General features: G+C 43.9%; 2 protein-coding genes across 2 annotated transcripts in view; one reads left to right on the top strand and one right to left on the bottom strand.

The window, feature by feature from the left end:
• Positions 1-11,227, bottom strand: part of FAM185A (family with sequence similarity 185 member A) — a 37,078-nt gene extending 25,851 nt beyond the window's left edge. Inside the window, exons 1-4 of the mRNA XM_035126783.2 lie at positions 10,499-11,227; positions 9,399-9,508; positions 9,014-9,106; positions 153-291 (exon numbers count right to left, since the gene is read on the bottom strand). Coding sequence (XP_034982674.1) covers positions 153-291; positions 9,014-9,106; positions 9,399-9,508; positions 10,499-10,964 — 808 coding nt within the window. The 5' untranslated portion in view covers positions 10,965-11,227. The remainder of the gene's footprint in view (positions 1-152; positions 292-9,013; positions 9,107-9,398; positions 9,509-10,498) is intronic.
• A 244-nt stretch (positions 11,228-11,471) lies between these two features.
• Positions 11,472-17,515, top strand: part of CCDC146 (coiled-coil domain containing 146) — a 60,086-nt gene continuing 54,042 nt past the window's right edge. Inside the window, exons 1-3 of the mRNA XM_035126590.2 lie at positions 11,472-11,566; positions 16,337-16,401; positions 16,960-17,147. Coding sequence (XP_034982481.1) covers positions 16,389-16,401; positions 16,960-17,147 — 201 coding nt within the window. The 5' untranslated portion in view covers positions 11,472-11,566; positions 16,337-16,388. The remainder of the gene's footprint in view (positions 11,567-16,336; positions 16,402-16,959; positions 17,148-17,515) is intronic.

The following is a 17,515-nucleotide window of genomic DNA, read 5'->3' as shown; positions in this document are numbered from 1 at the left end:
AAAAACTGACATATCATGACATTTAGCTGGCATCTACTCAAGAGTCCTCAAAGAACTCAAATGTGAAATTAATGACCTTCTATCACAAATATTTAAAAAGGCATTTGCTAAACAAAATGTAGCTCTAATTGAAGACCAATTTGCTACCTTACCATGAACATTCCCCAGCAGAATGTCACCAGCTGTTGAAGAGAGCAATGAAGATTCTGCATAAAGATATTTGGCTTTTAATAAACCATTTTCGGTAGAAATGTGAATAGATGACCCTTGGAGCTTTTCTATATTCACACTCTGTAAAAGGGGGGAAATGAATAAATTAATACAACAGCATTACAGCCAGGAAACAGACAAACATCTTAATACATTAAGCAACAACTTTCAGATACACATGTTCATAGAGCTCCAGATATCTGCTAGCTAGAATCTTCAGAATAAACAGGAAGTGGGGATGCATATTCATCCAAGGATGGTATAGGATGTCTCCAACTGGTTTTATTTTGCAGGTAGGATTCAGGCCCATACTGTAAATGTAGCTATAAAATTAAAGCACTCTGTCACAAATCCACTTTAAAAAAAGAACTGGACTTTTTGCAGGTTGGAAAGTGAAGGGGAAATGCATTGAAAAGTTTAGAATAAATGGCTAACAAGAGGACGTAAAAACACCCCACAAGCAAATCAGGAAATGCAGGGTGAATGCTCATTGTCGTATAACTGCCCCACAAACAAATCAAAATAACTGTTCAATAAAGATGGGATATTATCTAACGATGTAAGTTTTGTACAAGCAAATCAGCATGAATGCTCAATAGATAGATTGTCTGGAGATGCCCATAGAAGATATTAACTCTAAAAGGTTGAAATTATTGTTCAAGCAGCAAACTGAAGCAGAGGGAGGAAAGAAGGTTATCCAGTCACTTTCCCGCCACAGAAGATCAGAAAGTGGTGACAAAGAAACATTAAATATACAATATACAAGCAAATGCCTGATAATGTCAGTGCCAATGACTGAGCAGTGAAGTTGTACCTAAGCTGAGCGGAAGGGTGAAGACAGCATGAGATTCTGTCTCTGGCTCCCAATCTCTTGGGAGAGGATTGACTCTCTGCACCAGCCCCATGTGGTTTGTCCATGTGGAAACCTGGGATGGTAGTCAACTAAATTTTACTCAGGGTAGATTCAGTAAAATTAATGGCTCTAACTTCATTATGTTCACTAATTTCAATGGGTCTACTTTGCGTAAAACTTAATTGGCTACCACAGTTGATACCTATGCTCCTCTTCACGTTGTCAACAAAGAAAGACAAAGCTTGCAGCTAGAAGTTATGCACCGGAAAACAGGTGCATTGATTTGGAAAATGAACACCCATGAAGTTTCGTAATACTGAATTAGCATTAGAGGTTGAAGTACTCCCTTGATGGTGGGACAAATGGCCAGATTTGTGGTTATGGGCATGGATAACGTATACCAGGCACATCCAACAGGTAGATTGTGATCTACCGGTAGATCACTGGACGTCTGTAGTAGATCACTGGTAGATCACTGGCTCCCCCAAAGAAGCTCAACAACTATGGCTCCCCTTAAAAAAAGCTCAACATCAAAATGGCGCTTTTCTCCTCCCTAAAAAAAACCACTCAAAAACTTTGACCTAAACCCTAAAAAACGGCCCCTACTCCTCCTCCCTGAAAAAAAGCTCAACACTTTGACCTGAACCCCCCAAAAGGGGGTAGATCACTGCCAGTTTTTAACTCTGGCAGTCTCTTGGGAGTTGGCCACCCCTGTGGACGTATACAAAGGAGAATAAGAAGCTAAAAGATATATGGCACTGCAAGTAAGCAGGTAAAGCAACATCTACTTTTTTTTTAAGAGTCTGCCACATTCATGTGACAGTTGGTCACAAAAAGTGAAAAACTCATTGCCTGCAGCAGAGCATTGGACTGGAACGACAGCTTTAATGATAGCTAAAGCCCGGTGTCACCATCTAGGCCCAGATGTGTGGATTTCTGTCTCTAGCGTAGTGGTGGGGATTCTTTTTGGCCCAGTAGGCCAGATTCTCCTGTGGCCCAGTTTCAACAGGTGGATGGGATAGCCCACCTGCCAACCACCTAGCATCACTATGCTGTCATGTGACTGACAGGTGAGTTGCCTCACTTACCTGTCAGTCCATGGTACAGCACTTCCCAAGAGTCCAAAAGCCACCTGGTTGTTGGGTGCTTGCAAACTGTACAAAAAGGGGCTTTGCTGCTCCTGCAGCAACAAGCTGCTTGCATTGAAACTGCTGCTAAAATGGAGGAAAAACTAACGCAGGCTTCCTCAACCTCGGCCCTCCAGATGTTTTTGGCCTACAACTCCCATGATCCCTAGCTAGCAGGACCAGTGGTCAGGGGTGATGGGAATTGTCGCCTCAAAACATCTGGAGGGCCGAGGTTGAGGAAGCCTGAACTAATGGCTCAGCCCCAGTTGCCTCATTGGCTGCAGCTGGAATAAATTAGCAAGCTCTTGGGAAATCAGCACAATTCACAACGAAAATTCAATAGCCTCAACACTGGAGCTGTTGGCTTAGGTCTTTGGTCTTCCTGCTTGGCAGTCTATGTCCAGGCTCTACCCTGGACTGCCCTCCTAACATGGTTGGTATTCTGCCTAGCTTGTTTGCTTGTGCTGGAGAACAAGGGCTATATTCAAGAAATGGTCTGGCATTGGCTTATCCCAGGAACCCCTGGCAAAAGTATCATTCTGCGAGGCTGTTGGATGCGCTTGGGCACACCATCTGGATTTGATTCGGCTCTGGCCACAGTAGAGTTTTGTCAGTGTGCCTGACAAGAAGACCTATATTATGCCTGATTGTTGCAAAAGTGTAATAAGGCTGGAAAAGCAAAGGAAGAATAACATCTACAGAATATCTGGAATCATGACCACATGATTTCAGCCCTCCCACTCATTTGTGATGTTAGGGTTTCCCTAAAACTGATGCCCTGTAGAAGGCTGCCAATAGTGGAGAAGAGGGCCAGTAGATTAACACCAGTCTCCCAGCAGGTTCAAATGGTGGCTCAAGACCAGGCATCCCCAAACTTCGGCCCTCCAGATGTTTTGGACTACAATTCCCACCATCCCTGACCACTGGTCCAGTTAGCAAGGGATCATGGGAGTTGTAGGTCAAAACATCTGGAGGGCCGCAGTTTGGGGGTGCCTGCTCAAGACAGATGTGGATGGAATCAGCTGATAAATTCTTCATTTTTAAAGAGACGAAGAAGGATACAGCAGGCAGCCAGAGATAGAGCCACAATAATAAAAGTCTAAAGATGTTTTACCAAATGAACAGTTTCTACTGTTCATTGGAACTATTGTAAACACGAAGAATATATTAGATACTAATACCTTATCAAATTTAACTGTGTTCTACTAAGCTCGGTTTGACTTATGCTGCAATAAAACATTCAGATGCTTTTAATTTTCCGGTTCAGTCCTGTCTCATATGCAATCTTGTGACCCAGCATGCCTATCTGATTTAAAGCTGTGTATTAATTTGGCTTAAAATCTGCTCTAGCATTTCAGCACTATCTATCACAGCCTTATAAAAGGAAGAATTGTATGATGTAGTCAAGCTGCTGACAATTCCTCCGAAACAAAGAAGACTCTCCACCAGATGCTCAGCAAGGCATCACACCCCTCTGTGGAACACAGTATCTCTTACTTTCAACCACTGCTAAGCAAGACTCGGGGATCAATTTGACCCCATGTCAGCATGCTTATGTGTACGCACGCCAGATAATTGTGTTCAGACATCAGCACTGAAAAATCATGCAATGGCTGTCTGTCCACAAGGCAGTTTAACGGTTCCATCACTTCGTCAGTTGGGTACACACACCAGTAGGTACGATGTGATAAGGAGAATTGGGTGGGGGACCACATCTGCAAGGCCAGTGGGATTTTAGGCTAGACCAGGCTTCCTCAACCTCGGCTCTCCAGATGTTTTGAGACTACAAGCCCCATCATCCCTGACCACTGATCCTGCTAGCTAGGGATCATGGGAGTTGTAGGCCAAAAACATCTGGAGGGCCGAGGTTGAGGAAGCCTGGGCTAGCCTCTCTGTGGAGAGAGGCAGCCCCAGGAAACAGTTGCTGCTTGTTGTTAAAATAAAAAACAAAGCCTTTGAATTAATCTGCAGGTTTTTAAATGTTCGTCCCAATCTCTCTCTCTCTCTCTCTCTCTCTCTCTCTCTCTCTCTCTCTCTCTCTCTCTATGTTTTAAGCATTTGCCCTAGTGACTGAAGTAGAAAGTGTCCAGTTTCATTGCCAGGGGAATTATAATGCACAGCTATAAACCTCTGACAGTCTTGGTTTACACTGGAAATGCTGACAGAGCCCCTAGCTATATAATGATGAGTGTAGTCGATGGAACAAAATTGTCATAAAAGCCCACATGGCAGATAAAATGCAGGCTGATTGCTAACAGAAATGGCTCTTCGAGAAAGCAAGCCAAACTTCTTCCTCCAAAACGTTGGCTGCTCTGCTATTGTGCTTGGAAGACAAGTGTTACACATGTCAGTTTTGATGCTTAATTCTACAGCTGTGATTTTGCTGGTTTATATGTAGGGTTTACACACAGAGACACACACACCACAGAACAATATATATTCACTGCAAGATAAATTATTACTGCATCTTATTATATATATAATATTATAAATTCTATGTTTCTCATCTGGATAGAAAAAATATCTTCAAAAGAACATGTGAAGTTAATCACTAGCATACAAATCAGGTCTGTAAACAAAGAGTGAGAATACACTCAATGAAGGGTTGCTGCGCAAAATGCAATCCCTCTTTCCTCCTACAATATTGGGGCACTGTTAGCTACATTGTCATTGTATTGTACATTTCGTCATGTATGAATATATCACTGGTGAGGGAGGGTAAATGAGCCTAAATGCTATGGGGTCAAATGTTTGGCAACGGCCCCCTGTCAAGCTGAGCCTTCCCCAATCCGGTTCCCTTCAAATGTTCTTTACCACAACACCCATAATCCCCAGCCATTGCTCATGCTTGACTTGGGATGATGGACATTGTAGTCCGAAGTGTCTTGACTCGAGGGCACCAGGTTGAGGAGGATTGGTCTAGCGCCACTCACAGAGCCTGGTAAGTGTTGACATGATGTCACTGGCAGCAGCAGAAGTGACTAGTGGGGGCAAGCAAATCAGCTCTGAATATCTGTTTGGACCCAAGACCTGACGCAGTGCAATGCAGGAGGTTGGACTAGATGAGCCTTGGGGTCCCTTCCAATTCAACAATTCTATGACTTTGCACTACAAACACTGCTAAAACTGCTTTGTTTACTAAAATATATTTATACAACTTCAGCAAGTTTACTAAAATTAAGTCGCACTCAGTTCAAAAAGGTAGCAATCTGATACACCAGACATCTCCATCCTGGGACCACGACTCCACCAGCTCCAGCCAGTTTAGCCAAAGTAAGAGTTGATGGGAATTGTACTTCAAAATATCTGGGGGGGCACCATATTGGGGAAGGCTTCTGCAGTATGCAGTTACCTGGGAGTAAAGGAACTCAATGGGGCTTAGTTCTGAGCATAAATGTATAGCATTTCAATATGACTCCCTAGCAGGGTCAATGTTTCAGCTTGCAATTATCTACAGATCATGTCCAATTCTTATTTTCTAGACATTTCCAGTTTGATATGCGAAATTTTTCATGCCATTTACTTTTGTTTCCTGATTTCCACTTCCTGAAATATGGCCACCCTACTTTAGTATCTCCCAGCCAGAACTGGAAGTGTGCATTTTCCTATACTATCCATTAAGATTCTTATGGCTACCACAATAACCCCACTTATTGTACTTTCTTGTTTTATCAGAGATCCTGAAATACAACTCCTGGCTGTCTTTTAAAACATCTGTATGTTAACACAACAGTGAGTTCTTCATCCAGTGTACAGTGGATTTTTTTCATCTACAATACTGTCTTATCCTATATAATAATTTGCAAGTTGTCCCTGCGTCCAAGCTGTCCCGTGTGTCCCTGGGTCACTGCGCATGTGCCCCAGGGATACAGGGATTGGACAGCAGAGACTGCGCGCGCGCACTCTCCCCCCCCTGCGCCTCCTCCAACCGCCGCTCCCGCCGGACACCGCCTCACTGCAGGGCACGTCAGGGAAGCGAGGGTGGAGGCCGGCGAAAGCCTCCTCACAACCCTCCCTGGCCGTCAGGAGCGGCGGTTGGAGGAGGCAGGGGGGAGAGTGCGCGCGTCCTTCCTGTCGGCGGCTGGGGGAGAGGAACGGAGGAGGAGAACGCGGCGCTTTCTCCTCCTCCGTTCCTGTCCCCCTGCCGCCGACAGCAAGGACAGGTCCCAGGGTTCGGAGAAGCGCTGCGCAAGCGCTTCTCCGAACCCTGGGATGTCTTCTTCCTGTCGGCGGCTGCAGGAGAGGAATGGAGGAGGAGAACGCAGCGCTTTCTCCTCCTCCGTTCCTGTCCCCCTGCCGCCGACAGCAAGGACAGGTCCCAGGGTTCGGAGAAGGGCTGCGCAAGCGCTTCTCCTAACCCTGGGATGTCTGCTTCCTGTCGGCGGCTGCGGGAGAGGAACGGAGGAGGAGAAGGCAGCGCTTTCTCCTCCTCCGTTCCTGTCCCCCTGCCGCCGACAGCAAGGACAGGTCCCAGGGTTCGGAGAAGCGCTGCGCAAGCGCTTTTCCGAACCCTGGGATGTCTTCTTCCTGTCGGCGGCTGCGGGAGAGGAATGGAGGAGGAGAACGCAGCGCTTTCTCCTCCTCCGTTCCTGTCCCCCTGCCGCCGACAGCAAGGACAGGTCCCAGGGTTCGGAGAAGCGCTGCGCAAGCGCTTCTCCGAACCCTGGGATGTCTGCTTCCTGTCGGCGGCTGCGGGACAGGAACGGAGGAGGAGAACGCAGCACTTTGTCCTCCTCCGTTCCTGTCCCCCTGCCACCGACAGCAAGGACAGGTCCCAGGGTTCGGAGAAGCGCTGCGCAAGCGCTTCTCCGAACCCCAGGATTCTAGCGCCCGTTATTGAACGGGCTGAAAACCACTAGTTTATTTTATAGTACAGTACATTGATTACAGAACTGCCTTCATTTTATGGATCTATGGTCTCGTTAAGACAGTAAAATCCGTGTTAAATTGCTGTTTTAGGAGGTGTTTATCATCATCTAGAATGGATCAATTAACTTTTCCATTACTTTCTATGGAAAAGTGTGCCTCTGCTTATGTACGTTTCTAGTTATGACCGGACCTCCGGAACGGATTATGGTTGTAAGTAGAGGTTCCACTGTATTCTAAACAAAGTAAGATGAAGCAAAAGTCTTATAGCCAGGTCTATGAATCCAACAGGGCTTACTCCCTTGTAAATGCATTAGGATTTCAGCCTTAGTCTCTGATCAATTCATCTTGGCTGAAGTAAGCCAAAGGAGGTCGCAAATAATCTCCATGCTCTTACAAATTCACTTTAAATTATTTCCAAGGAACTAGCTGGAATTATTATTCCTGCAAGCAATTCCAGCAATAAACTAAGCACACTCAAGATATCGCTCTTTTCTTGCAGGCCTTGAATGGATGGGGAAATTCTCTGCTGTCAACCTATGAGATATTTATTTACCCCTCGGTGCTGCTCAAGTCAGGGTCACATTATACACATCTCCAAGAACAATAACACTTCCCAATAACAAAGCAAACAAGCCAAAGGCGCCACCTTCTGGAAAATACCCGGTACTAACTCAAGTCCCAATACCTCACCTGCATTTCCGCAGATGACATGAATTTCAGTTGTGTTTACAATACTGTTGCCTTGGGATAATTAGGGGGCATTAACATTACATTGAATGCCATCTCAGTGTTAATGTGTTAAAAGATAAGGCAGCTTTGCAGAAGCAATTGTAGAGCTGGCAGGCTGCCTAATTGGATGGTCTACTACGTGACTGAAGTCAGAAGACTGCTCAGCAACTTCAAAGACCTAGCAACAGGTTGTGATTGGTTGCTGATTTCCCTGATAAGCAGTATGTTATTGAGATGAGGTTAGAATTGTTGAAGTGAGTCTGAAGATTGTTACTGGTGAGAGAGCTGTAAATACATTGCTTTGCTTTTTTGCTCTGCTGTACATAATAAAGCAACTAGAGTTTAAGTTACTCTTCGTGAAGTTTCTGTTCCTGATCCAGTGCACTGAGGTTGCACAGTCTTGCAGGGTGTCCGCTGCGGGGATCGGCATAAAGATCCACTAAAACTCAGCCATGTGCCCATTAAAAAATTATAGCCCAACATTCTGAGAATAACTTGCCTACGACTGGGATATAATTGTTAAATGACTCTGAGGACTTCAGTTCTGTGAGGAGAATAAGGGTCTCCTTACAACTTTCTGCACCCTTAAGCTAAAATTTCCAGGATTTTGAAGGGAAAGTCATTACCATTTACAGCAGTGTGATACTGCTTTAAGTGTATGGCACAGATGGGGCCTTAGTTCAACACTGGCAATGTGACGGAATTCCACCATGGCATCTGAAGACAGCAGGGTATCTTAAGGGGTGCAGAGAAGGACGTGAAGAGCACACACAGTTCTGTCCACTCCACACCCCTCAGCATCTGCCACCTGAGGTAGCTGCCTCATTCTGCCTCATGGTAGGGTTGGCCTTGATGCTAAATGTAATAATATTTGCTTGATAAAAGGCATTGCTAGTTTCTACAAATAGGTTTTCCACTCCACACCCTGGTCTATCCAACGTAGGCTCTATAACTTTAACTTCAATGCAAGCAGGTGCAGTTTTCCCAGCCCAGAGAGGCAATGAAAGGAGCACTGTACTTGCTGAAGTTTTGCCTGTCACACAGCTGCCAAAGACACAGAGCCTCTGTCTGAAAAAAAAAACCTACAATAGTCACAGAAAAAGTGAAGAGACATATTCTCACGAAGATTTTAAAAGCCCACAATGTTATTTCTGTAATCTAATTCTTCAATGTATTTCATAGGTGACCCAAATAATTGTAGTCCAAACATTTAAAAAATGCTTACACTTTCTTGTGACACATGAATATCAGCATTTCCTTGAAGAGTTCCCAGGCAGATAACTTTCCCTCCTTTAGCTTGAATGTCAATTTTATGACTCTGAAACAGAATTGTATACACATGTTAAAAGAGTTCAGTTTCTTATTTTTTTGAAGATAGTTATGATGGGCCCTAACTAGGATTTCACCTGCATCTCTTGGCTGTTATTATGGAAAATGATACTTCAATTAATTCTTGCAGGTCCCACAATTATAGCTGCATGGCTGAAAGAGTTCCAGCTCTGAATTTCTGCTTGTTATGCAGTTGTGAGGTCCCAGGAAAAGACTTGCAAAAAAGTTTCTCCAAGAGGATAGAAAACACAACTCTTGTACTCTTGTATCTATACTGGTACCTTTATTGACCGCAAGATGCTCGTTCCCTTTTCTGTCTCTATTCTGCAGCTGTTACATTCAATTTTCTCAGTCTTCACACAGCCATTCCCTGATGTCTTGATATCCAAGTCTAAAATCAATTTTAAATAGTGGCGATAAATAGAAACAAATGCAATGCAAAGCAATCTAAAATTCTGATTTCCTTCAGTAAAACAATGTAACAGAGTGAAAAAAGAAGCACCCCACTTTCAAAGCATGTCCTGAGTCCCCCAAACAATTAATGTCACATGTCAGCATCTGAAGTGTTAAGAAAAAATACATATTACAGTGATGTGTAGAAAGGACAAGGAATATATTTAAAATATACCCAGGTTAGTGAGCCAAATTATTAGCAGTTATGATTATTGTAATGACATGTGTACACTACTCTTTCTCCAAGGCAGGCATCCCCAAACTGCGGCCCTCCAGATGTTTTGGCCTACAACTCCCATGATCCCTAGCTAACAGGACCAGTGGTCGGGGAAGATGGGAATTGTTGTCCAAAACATCTGGAGGGCCGAAGTCTGGGGATGCCTGCTCCAAGGACATCATATATGGAGCTTATCTAATTATTGTATTTCCAATAACCCTGTGAGACTAATAAAGACTGTGGCTGGTCCAGGGTTACGTGTTGAGTTTTGTGAATGGCAGGATTGGAATGCAAGTTTTCCCAATCCAAGTCCAACAGACCATAATAACTGTCAAAGGAAGGAAATGTTGCTTTCTGGGTTTAGCAGGCAAGAGAACAGTTGAGCTGACTAAACAGCTGGGATTTAGACAGTGTTCCGAATTTGGCCAAGGCATCTGCCTGAACTCTGGCCTTGCAGCAGAAGCTTTTGAAATGCAGTAGTGAACATTATGACTCCTGTCAATAGCAGCACTTCAACACATTGGGTCTCTTAGAGGTGTATCTGCAAAATCTGGGAAGTAGAAACTTGAGTGGGCCACATTATCTACTATGTCATGCTAAACTGAAATTCACAGCTGAAAAAACGGCCATCCTAACCGCTCACCACAGAGCATGGGACACTTCAGTTAAATGTCACAGCAGAGCCTCTTTTTGACCAGTTGCTGCACATACCAAATTTTATGGGGGTCCTCACATCCACAGAGGCTGTGCCGTCCATGTCTTCCGAGATGATCGTAATCTCCTTTAGCACCTCATCATACTTCACATGCAAACTATCCAAATCTGCACCGTGCGCGGGGCCAGCAGTCGCCCCACGCACCGTCACAAACACTCTGTCTGCATCGGGGTACTTGTGTGGGTCCAAAGGGCGCACAGAGACGTGGCAAGGGAGCCGTGCCTTCAGGAGGCCATAGGGGCCGACAACCAGAGTCCACTCTTTGAGAGGCTTGTTGCCCTTCCGCTTGCTCGCTTCGGGCTGGCTGCAACGACAAGGACTGGCGGCAAACCAGCGAGCCTGCTGGCAGCTGCCAGTCCACGAGCTTTGCCCAGTTACGCCTCCACCTTTCAACAACCGATGCCAGCTCCCGGCCACTGTCCTCGCTGCTGTGCACCAGCCTCTTGGGGGCAGAGGCCGCATCCTGCACTGCCTTGAGGCAAAGGGGTCCTTCTGACACGCAACAATCCACCCCTGCAAAGAAAAAAATTAAAGTGCAAAGGGAGGGAGAAGTTGCTCTCCAGGCTCTGGGCTGGTCATGGGACACTCCCCTCCCCCGGACCCTTTAGGGCAGAGGTATCTGCATTAGGGGGACCCTCGTCTGCCCACTTACAAACCCATCCTGGAAGTTTCAAAACAACAAGCGCAGAACCGGTGAGGTGTACTAGCAGGGATTGGCCGTTCCAGTTGCGCCGAGGTGGCTGCTGGGAATTGTGGTTCTCTGCTGACGTCGGCGCGCTGAAGGAGCCTGAAGGCTGAACTACAAGTCCCGGGGAAGCTGAGCGCCTCACGGGGAAGCTTTGGCCCACGAGCGGCTGGGGAAGGCGGATGTCTCGCTGTCTCCCTCTGGACAGGATGGAATCTTGCGGCTGCCCAATAGGAAGCGCGGAGGGCGGGACTCGAAGAGGAGAGTCGGTCTCCATGGGAACGCAGGGCGCTGACGGGGCGGGTTTGGCTGCTCTGCGGCTCCAGCCTCTCCGGCGGCGTCGAGGTTTCCCCGGAGGGAGCGAGGCCGCGCGGGGAAGGTAAAGGAGCAGGCACGACCTGGTTTTAAAAAAGGAGGGAAGGAAGCCTGCTCTGGGCACGAGGGGAGGAATCGTGGGATTTGAAGAGATGGGAGGGACCCCTGAGGGTCATCTAGACCAACCCCCGTCAGTGCAATAACGCAGGAGAGGGAAGCGGAGCAATGGCGTCTGAAACGTTGATTCACCTACCCCCGTCCACCCCAGAATGTGTTTCAAGGGCACAAGCCGCCCAGAGAACCAGGTTCCACCACATCACCATCCTTCCCAAAGCACTTCCTCCCAGGGTGGGGTCTGGAGGAGGCCGCCAAACCTTGGAGAAGCTAAACATTCCTGGTGGGGCTGAACAGGTAACTAGCTGGGAACCGCATATAGACCACCCTGATTATACCTCAAAACACTGCCCAACCCCATCCGGGGGGCCCAGCTTGTATAAAATATTGGGGGTGACCCAGGTAACCCCTGCCCCACATAATCACAAGAAGCAGCACACACACATGCCCCGTTTGAATGGCAATGCTTATCAACTTTTTAAAGGTTGGTTTACGCGCCTGCGTTCTATAATTAACACATAGTGAAGCTAACTGACTTTAGCACGCTGAAGTAACTGCAAGATGGTTGTGTGGACTGGTTCTTCTATAACTTCCTTTGGGCCCCCATCCTTTCTCGCAGCTCCCCCCACCCCCCAACATTTGGAAACAAAGTGGAAATAGAAGTAGAAATGGTTTCTCAAAATAAAAAAATTCCTTCAGTAGCACCTTAAAGACCAACTAAGTTTTTATTTTGGTATGAGCTTTCGTGTGCATGCACACTTCGTCAGATACTGCACACTTCTCAAAGACTGCCCTTGCAGTTGGGTGACCAGATGGGGAAAGGGACAAATGACACCCAATTCAGTTTCCTCTCCTACACAACCTTTAAAGGTGCAAGAGCGCTGGCCTCTTTTTCATCTGGCCACCCTAATGTGTTCTCGCTGTTTATGAAGTGTTGACCAAGTAAAAAATATTTGTATCTTGGGTTGCAAATAAAGTGTTGTCGATCTATTCCCCTTGCTTTCCAATACTAGTAGTTGAGCTTTTGCATTGTCATATGAAGGCTGCAGTTCTATTATCTTGGAGTAAGTCTCACTGAATATAGTGTGGTTTACTTTGTACTGCATGTCTCCTCATTTGTTCAACTGTTGTTTCATTGATGTAGTTCTGTCCAGTTTCTATTTTCTTAGTAAGCACACTTTAGTTGCTACCAGGGAATGCAAACATGCTTTAACAGGAAATGGAGTATCATTTCTTCCCAATTTCTCTTTGTGTTACTCCATCACATCAGCCAGGCAGGTGTAAGTGTGTACTCCAATCTTACAGGCATACAGTCTTCCTGTATGTTCCAGAATTTTGGCCCAGTAACAGAGAAGTGACTTAACCTGTATTGGTTATTATAGGTAAATGTTCATAGGTAATAATAGGGGGGGGAGGTAAAGGATCCCTGGACGGTTAAGTTCAGTCAAAGGCAACTATGGGGTTGTGGCGCTCATCTCGCTTTCAGGCCAAGGGATCCGGCATTTGTCCACAGACAGCTTTCTGGGTCATGTGGCCAGCAGGACTAAACTGTTTCTGGCGCATCTGACGGAAACCAGAGTGCACGAAAACGCCGTTTACATGCTGATGGACATGGGAAGATGTTGGAGCCAAGCAACAGGAGGGGCTATCATCTCCAACCCCCCTGTGCTTCCCAGAAGATCCTCCTGGCTGCTGCTGGAAAAAAGAAGATTAAATTAGACTGTCAGCACTTTTGTTCAACACCAGTTCTTTTTAAGTTTTTGTGACTTTCAGATTCACTGTACTGAATAGTTATTGCACAATTATTGGAAGCAAATTAGAAACCTTACCAGCGAAGTAATGTTTAGGCTGTTCCAACCTTCCCTTTCTTTTCATATCTAAATAACTTGGTGGCATGTTTTTAATTCAAGGTTAAGTTCCTTAAAAAGAAAAGAACATCTTTATTTAATGTAGTGTGTTTGGAATCTAGCATTCTTTTGCTTTCAGTATGAGAGTGATGTTTCATTAAATATTTAGAGGAACCAGAGGTGTTTTTTACTTTCTTTGGCAACCATTTCAAAAAAGATGAAGAATTATAGCAGACTTTTATGAACAAAGTCAGGCTGAACTTAAGGATCTACAATTTGAGAAAAAAGAAGACAAAAGTACTTTTTCCATTAATAGTATGGAAAAGTGTCATGATTCATTTGCATTTTTCTGTAGTTGAGTTTCTAAACATAAAGCTTAAAAATGTACCGGTAACATGAGCTCCATGAAGTTCAACACTCCCCATCGCCATTTTCAGTTTCCAGCTATTTTGGTAACATTTTGTGTATGTGGGTAAGAGAAGGGGGCATAAATTGACTCCTTTTTATAAGCAACACAGCAACACTGTCAAATCACTGCATGCTCTTTGTGGTCCTGAGGGTAGGATGGATTTATATTTATTTTTAAAACCAAGTTCAGATTACTAAATGCAGAACTTTTCATTCATGTGGCACCCTCTAGGGCTCACATTCAGAAGGACCTTTTAAAACCCCTTTTCACTCACAGATTACAATTGCTGAACCAGGAGGAACGATATACTAACGAAGTAAAAAAATAATTCATCATTACTACTACTATAGAGATGCAACATCTTCTAGATTTTTTCCAGGAAAAAATGAAATATATGCAATAAGTTATATATCTAACCTAAATGTTATTTGTTACTTTAATAGTTCAATCCTGTGTGTGTCTACTCAAAAGCAAGGTCCATTCAGTTCAATGAAATGTGCTCCCAAGAAGCCATGCATACAACTGCAACGTTAGTTGGGAGTAAGTCCCAGTGAATTCAGCAGGACTTACTTCTGAGTAGACTAATATAGGCCTGTAGACTTTGTAGTTGGGCAACATTTCTGCTACAGAAACCCTGCCCCATCGCAGAACAGTTCTGAGAGTTGCCAGAGTGGTGGTATGATTATAAAAATAGTTTGTAGTGGGTGTGGGTATGCTCTTACTTAGCAATGAACATATAAAATTCTGTTTGGTATACTTATGATATGAAAAGTACTTAACTTTTTGTTCAAATATGAATTACAAATACTCTATACCTAGAATGTGATGACGAAGCTGCTTTACCGTAAGGTGGGCATATTTTTATACAGGGAGAAAGACAATAAATACTGTAACCAAGTATAAAATAGGACTGCAACCTAGCACACGTTGCAACTTCTTATATTGGCTACAGTATAATGCTTTTTCAAACTTAATTTCAGGGCGGTGAGAGGCAACCCTGCATGTGCTACCGGTAGGTAAGGCCTTCATTGGTTACTCTTGCTTCACCAGTAGCATATCACCTCACAAAATGTGATAACTTAACTAGATTTCTAAGAAATGGTTACAGAATATTGCTAGGCATGAATTGCAGGCTGAAATGCGTAACCTGGGATGCCTGCTGAGTTCATAAACAGGCTCCCCGCCCCAATGAAATGACAACTAGAATGCTAACCCTCCCCAGCTGAAACTACGGTATCATTCTGCTCTCAAACCCACTGTAAAAGGACTTCCTTTTACATACTGTAACGGCACAAGAGGGTTGTATTCCACCTTTCAAAAAATTGAAAGTACGGAAGTCAGTTTTATTCTGGCATTTCTGCAATTCAATCAAAGAGAAAGAAAAAAGAATGTCCTAAGGCCTGTGAAATGTATTCTTCTTATTGCTGTTGAATGTTTAAAATACATTGTTCAGTTTAAGAAAAGGGGTTTCTTCAAATTTATTCCAGTTAAGTGATAAATAAAATTTGCCTTTGAATAAATTAATTACTTTTCTTTTGTGCAGGTTATGCGAGGGCATCCTCTTATCCAGGCATTCCCCAATCCCATGCCGCCGTACCATGCATTGTACCCAAGCCACACCTTGGACATGAAGGGTGGTATCCAACATACCGGTAGTTGGGTTGGCACAATTTCTGTTTGCGCAATTGAACTTCCCCTCTATCTTCTTGCCCTGTGTGCCCCCTAAATCTGTTTTGGGTTTCCCTCCTCAATGCAGTGGAGCAGATTTGGAGAAAGTATGGGGTGCACATGGGGAGAAAAGGAGGCAAAGTTCTGTTGCACAAACAGAAATCCTTCCACTAATGGAACTACTTTGTTGGCTACTGCACCAAATGTTCAGCAGGCAACCCTAAGTTTGCACTTGCTTTTTGCATTCGCTTTTTGCATTTGTGATGAGTGGGGTGTGTTTTGATACAAATCTTTTCATGAACCTATGAAGATTACAGACATGTCAATAGAGGTACAATTGAAATAAATATTTAGTAACTATAACTCATATTATGTGTATTCAAATCTTTTTTTGATCACTATATGCCCATGTTTATGTAATATATTCAATTTGTGCTGATTGCAGCTGATTACATAATGTTTTGATTTCTGTAGGAGGCATCATCAGGGTTAGAGTTTGTTTTGTTTTTTTGAATTCCTGAGCAAATGCAGCTGCTGAAATATCTCTGTAAAGCAGGATGTCCTTGAAGAAAATCCAAATAGCTCTAGAGGCCAGCTTACACTTGTAGCCTTCAAAGATTTTGCTGACCCATAGACCATGGTGTTCTTTGAAAAAGAAAACACACACAGATGTCGCAAGATTGCATCCTAATGCTAAATTGCTTTGGTATGCTTTGCAAATAAACTAATGTATGCTGCTTTGATTAATCTGCATTCCAATTTAAGTATACTGATAAATTCTTTGATTTAATTTCAGATCAGTTCGGAACTCCACAGTCCTAGTGACTGCAATTGTTTAGGCAAGGAAAATGAGCTCTGAAGGTAATTACTAAGCCATCTAGTTATTGGCTAACACAAATTCTTTAGTGTGCGATGCATTGTAGATTCCACTTAACATAATCCTGATCCCTGACAACTGGAAGGTACTAGGATTTTAAGATCTGCCTTGATTTCTTGAATTGGGTCAGTGCTAGAATTGCATATGGCAGTATTATAAGGATGTATCTAACTGCATTGATATTCCTAGAAGTTGTGGATAGGGAAGTGGGTTAGTGACTTCACTATGGCAGCCTCTGAATACTTCTGAGGGCTGTCTTTGAAGACAGACACTTAGTAGAGGTATTCCTTGTTTTCCTAATTATTGCTTTTATTAGTTTTACTAGTGCACAGTCAAAGCATTTCAGTTGTTAATTCATTAACAAAACCTTCCCAGCTATGCACAGATATTGAATATATGCAGCTGCCCCTCACCCTTTCTTCTGGCGTTCCCCATTATTGATATGTATAACCTCATCCCATGATTCATCTCCAGTTCTCATCTTCCAATTTATTTTGCATAATGGTCATAATTTGATATGTGGATTTTGGTGCTTTTTGCAGACGTTTGGAAAACGGGTGATTCTGAAGAAGAGGAGTATGTTTCCAGTGGGTCAGAAGAACAATCTGAACCAGAATTGGAACCAGAGGAACCTGAAGATCCTATTTACGCCACAGGTCCAACAGTTAATATTCGGGATGAAGGTTCCATTGACGTGCACACATGTCCTGCATTTGAGTGCCTTGATGAGGTAGTGTACACTTAGTTTCCTTTCTGTCAGCATGATGGATACTATTTTCAGTTGAATTGCCTCTGTAGGAAATTAAAAACAAAGCAACTTTTAAGTACCTATTGTGAAAATAGCATTGATCTATCACAACAGCAACTGAAAACAAGATACAGGAAACCATCTTGTCAAGAAGCATGCAAACTGAAATAAAACAAATGGAAAACTCTGCACTGTTATCCAACACACACCACTTTGCATTATTGGGGTAGTGTTCTTGACTTTGGTGGAATGTTCATTATCTCATTCCCACAAATATGTTAAACAGAATTCCTAAGAGTCCCTTTCAAGGCTTTGCATAAGAAACAGCAATGGCATAGAATATGTGTCAA

Source organism: Zootoca vivipara, chromosome 10, assembly GCF_963506605.1.
Source record: "Zootoca vivipara chromosome 10, rZooViv1.1, whole genome shotgun sequence".
Lineage (NCBI taxonomy): Eukaryota > Metazoa > Chordata > Lepidosauria > Squamata > Lacertidae > Zootoca > Zootoca vivipara.
This window is presented reverse-complemented; position numbering and strand designations above follow the sequence as displayed.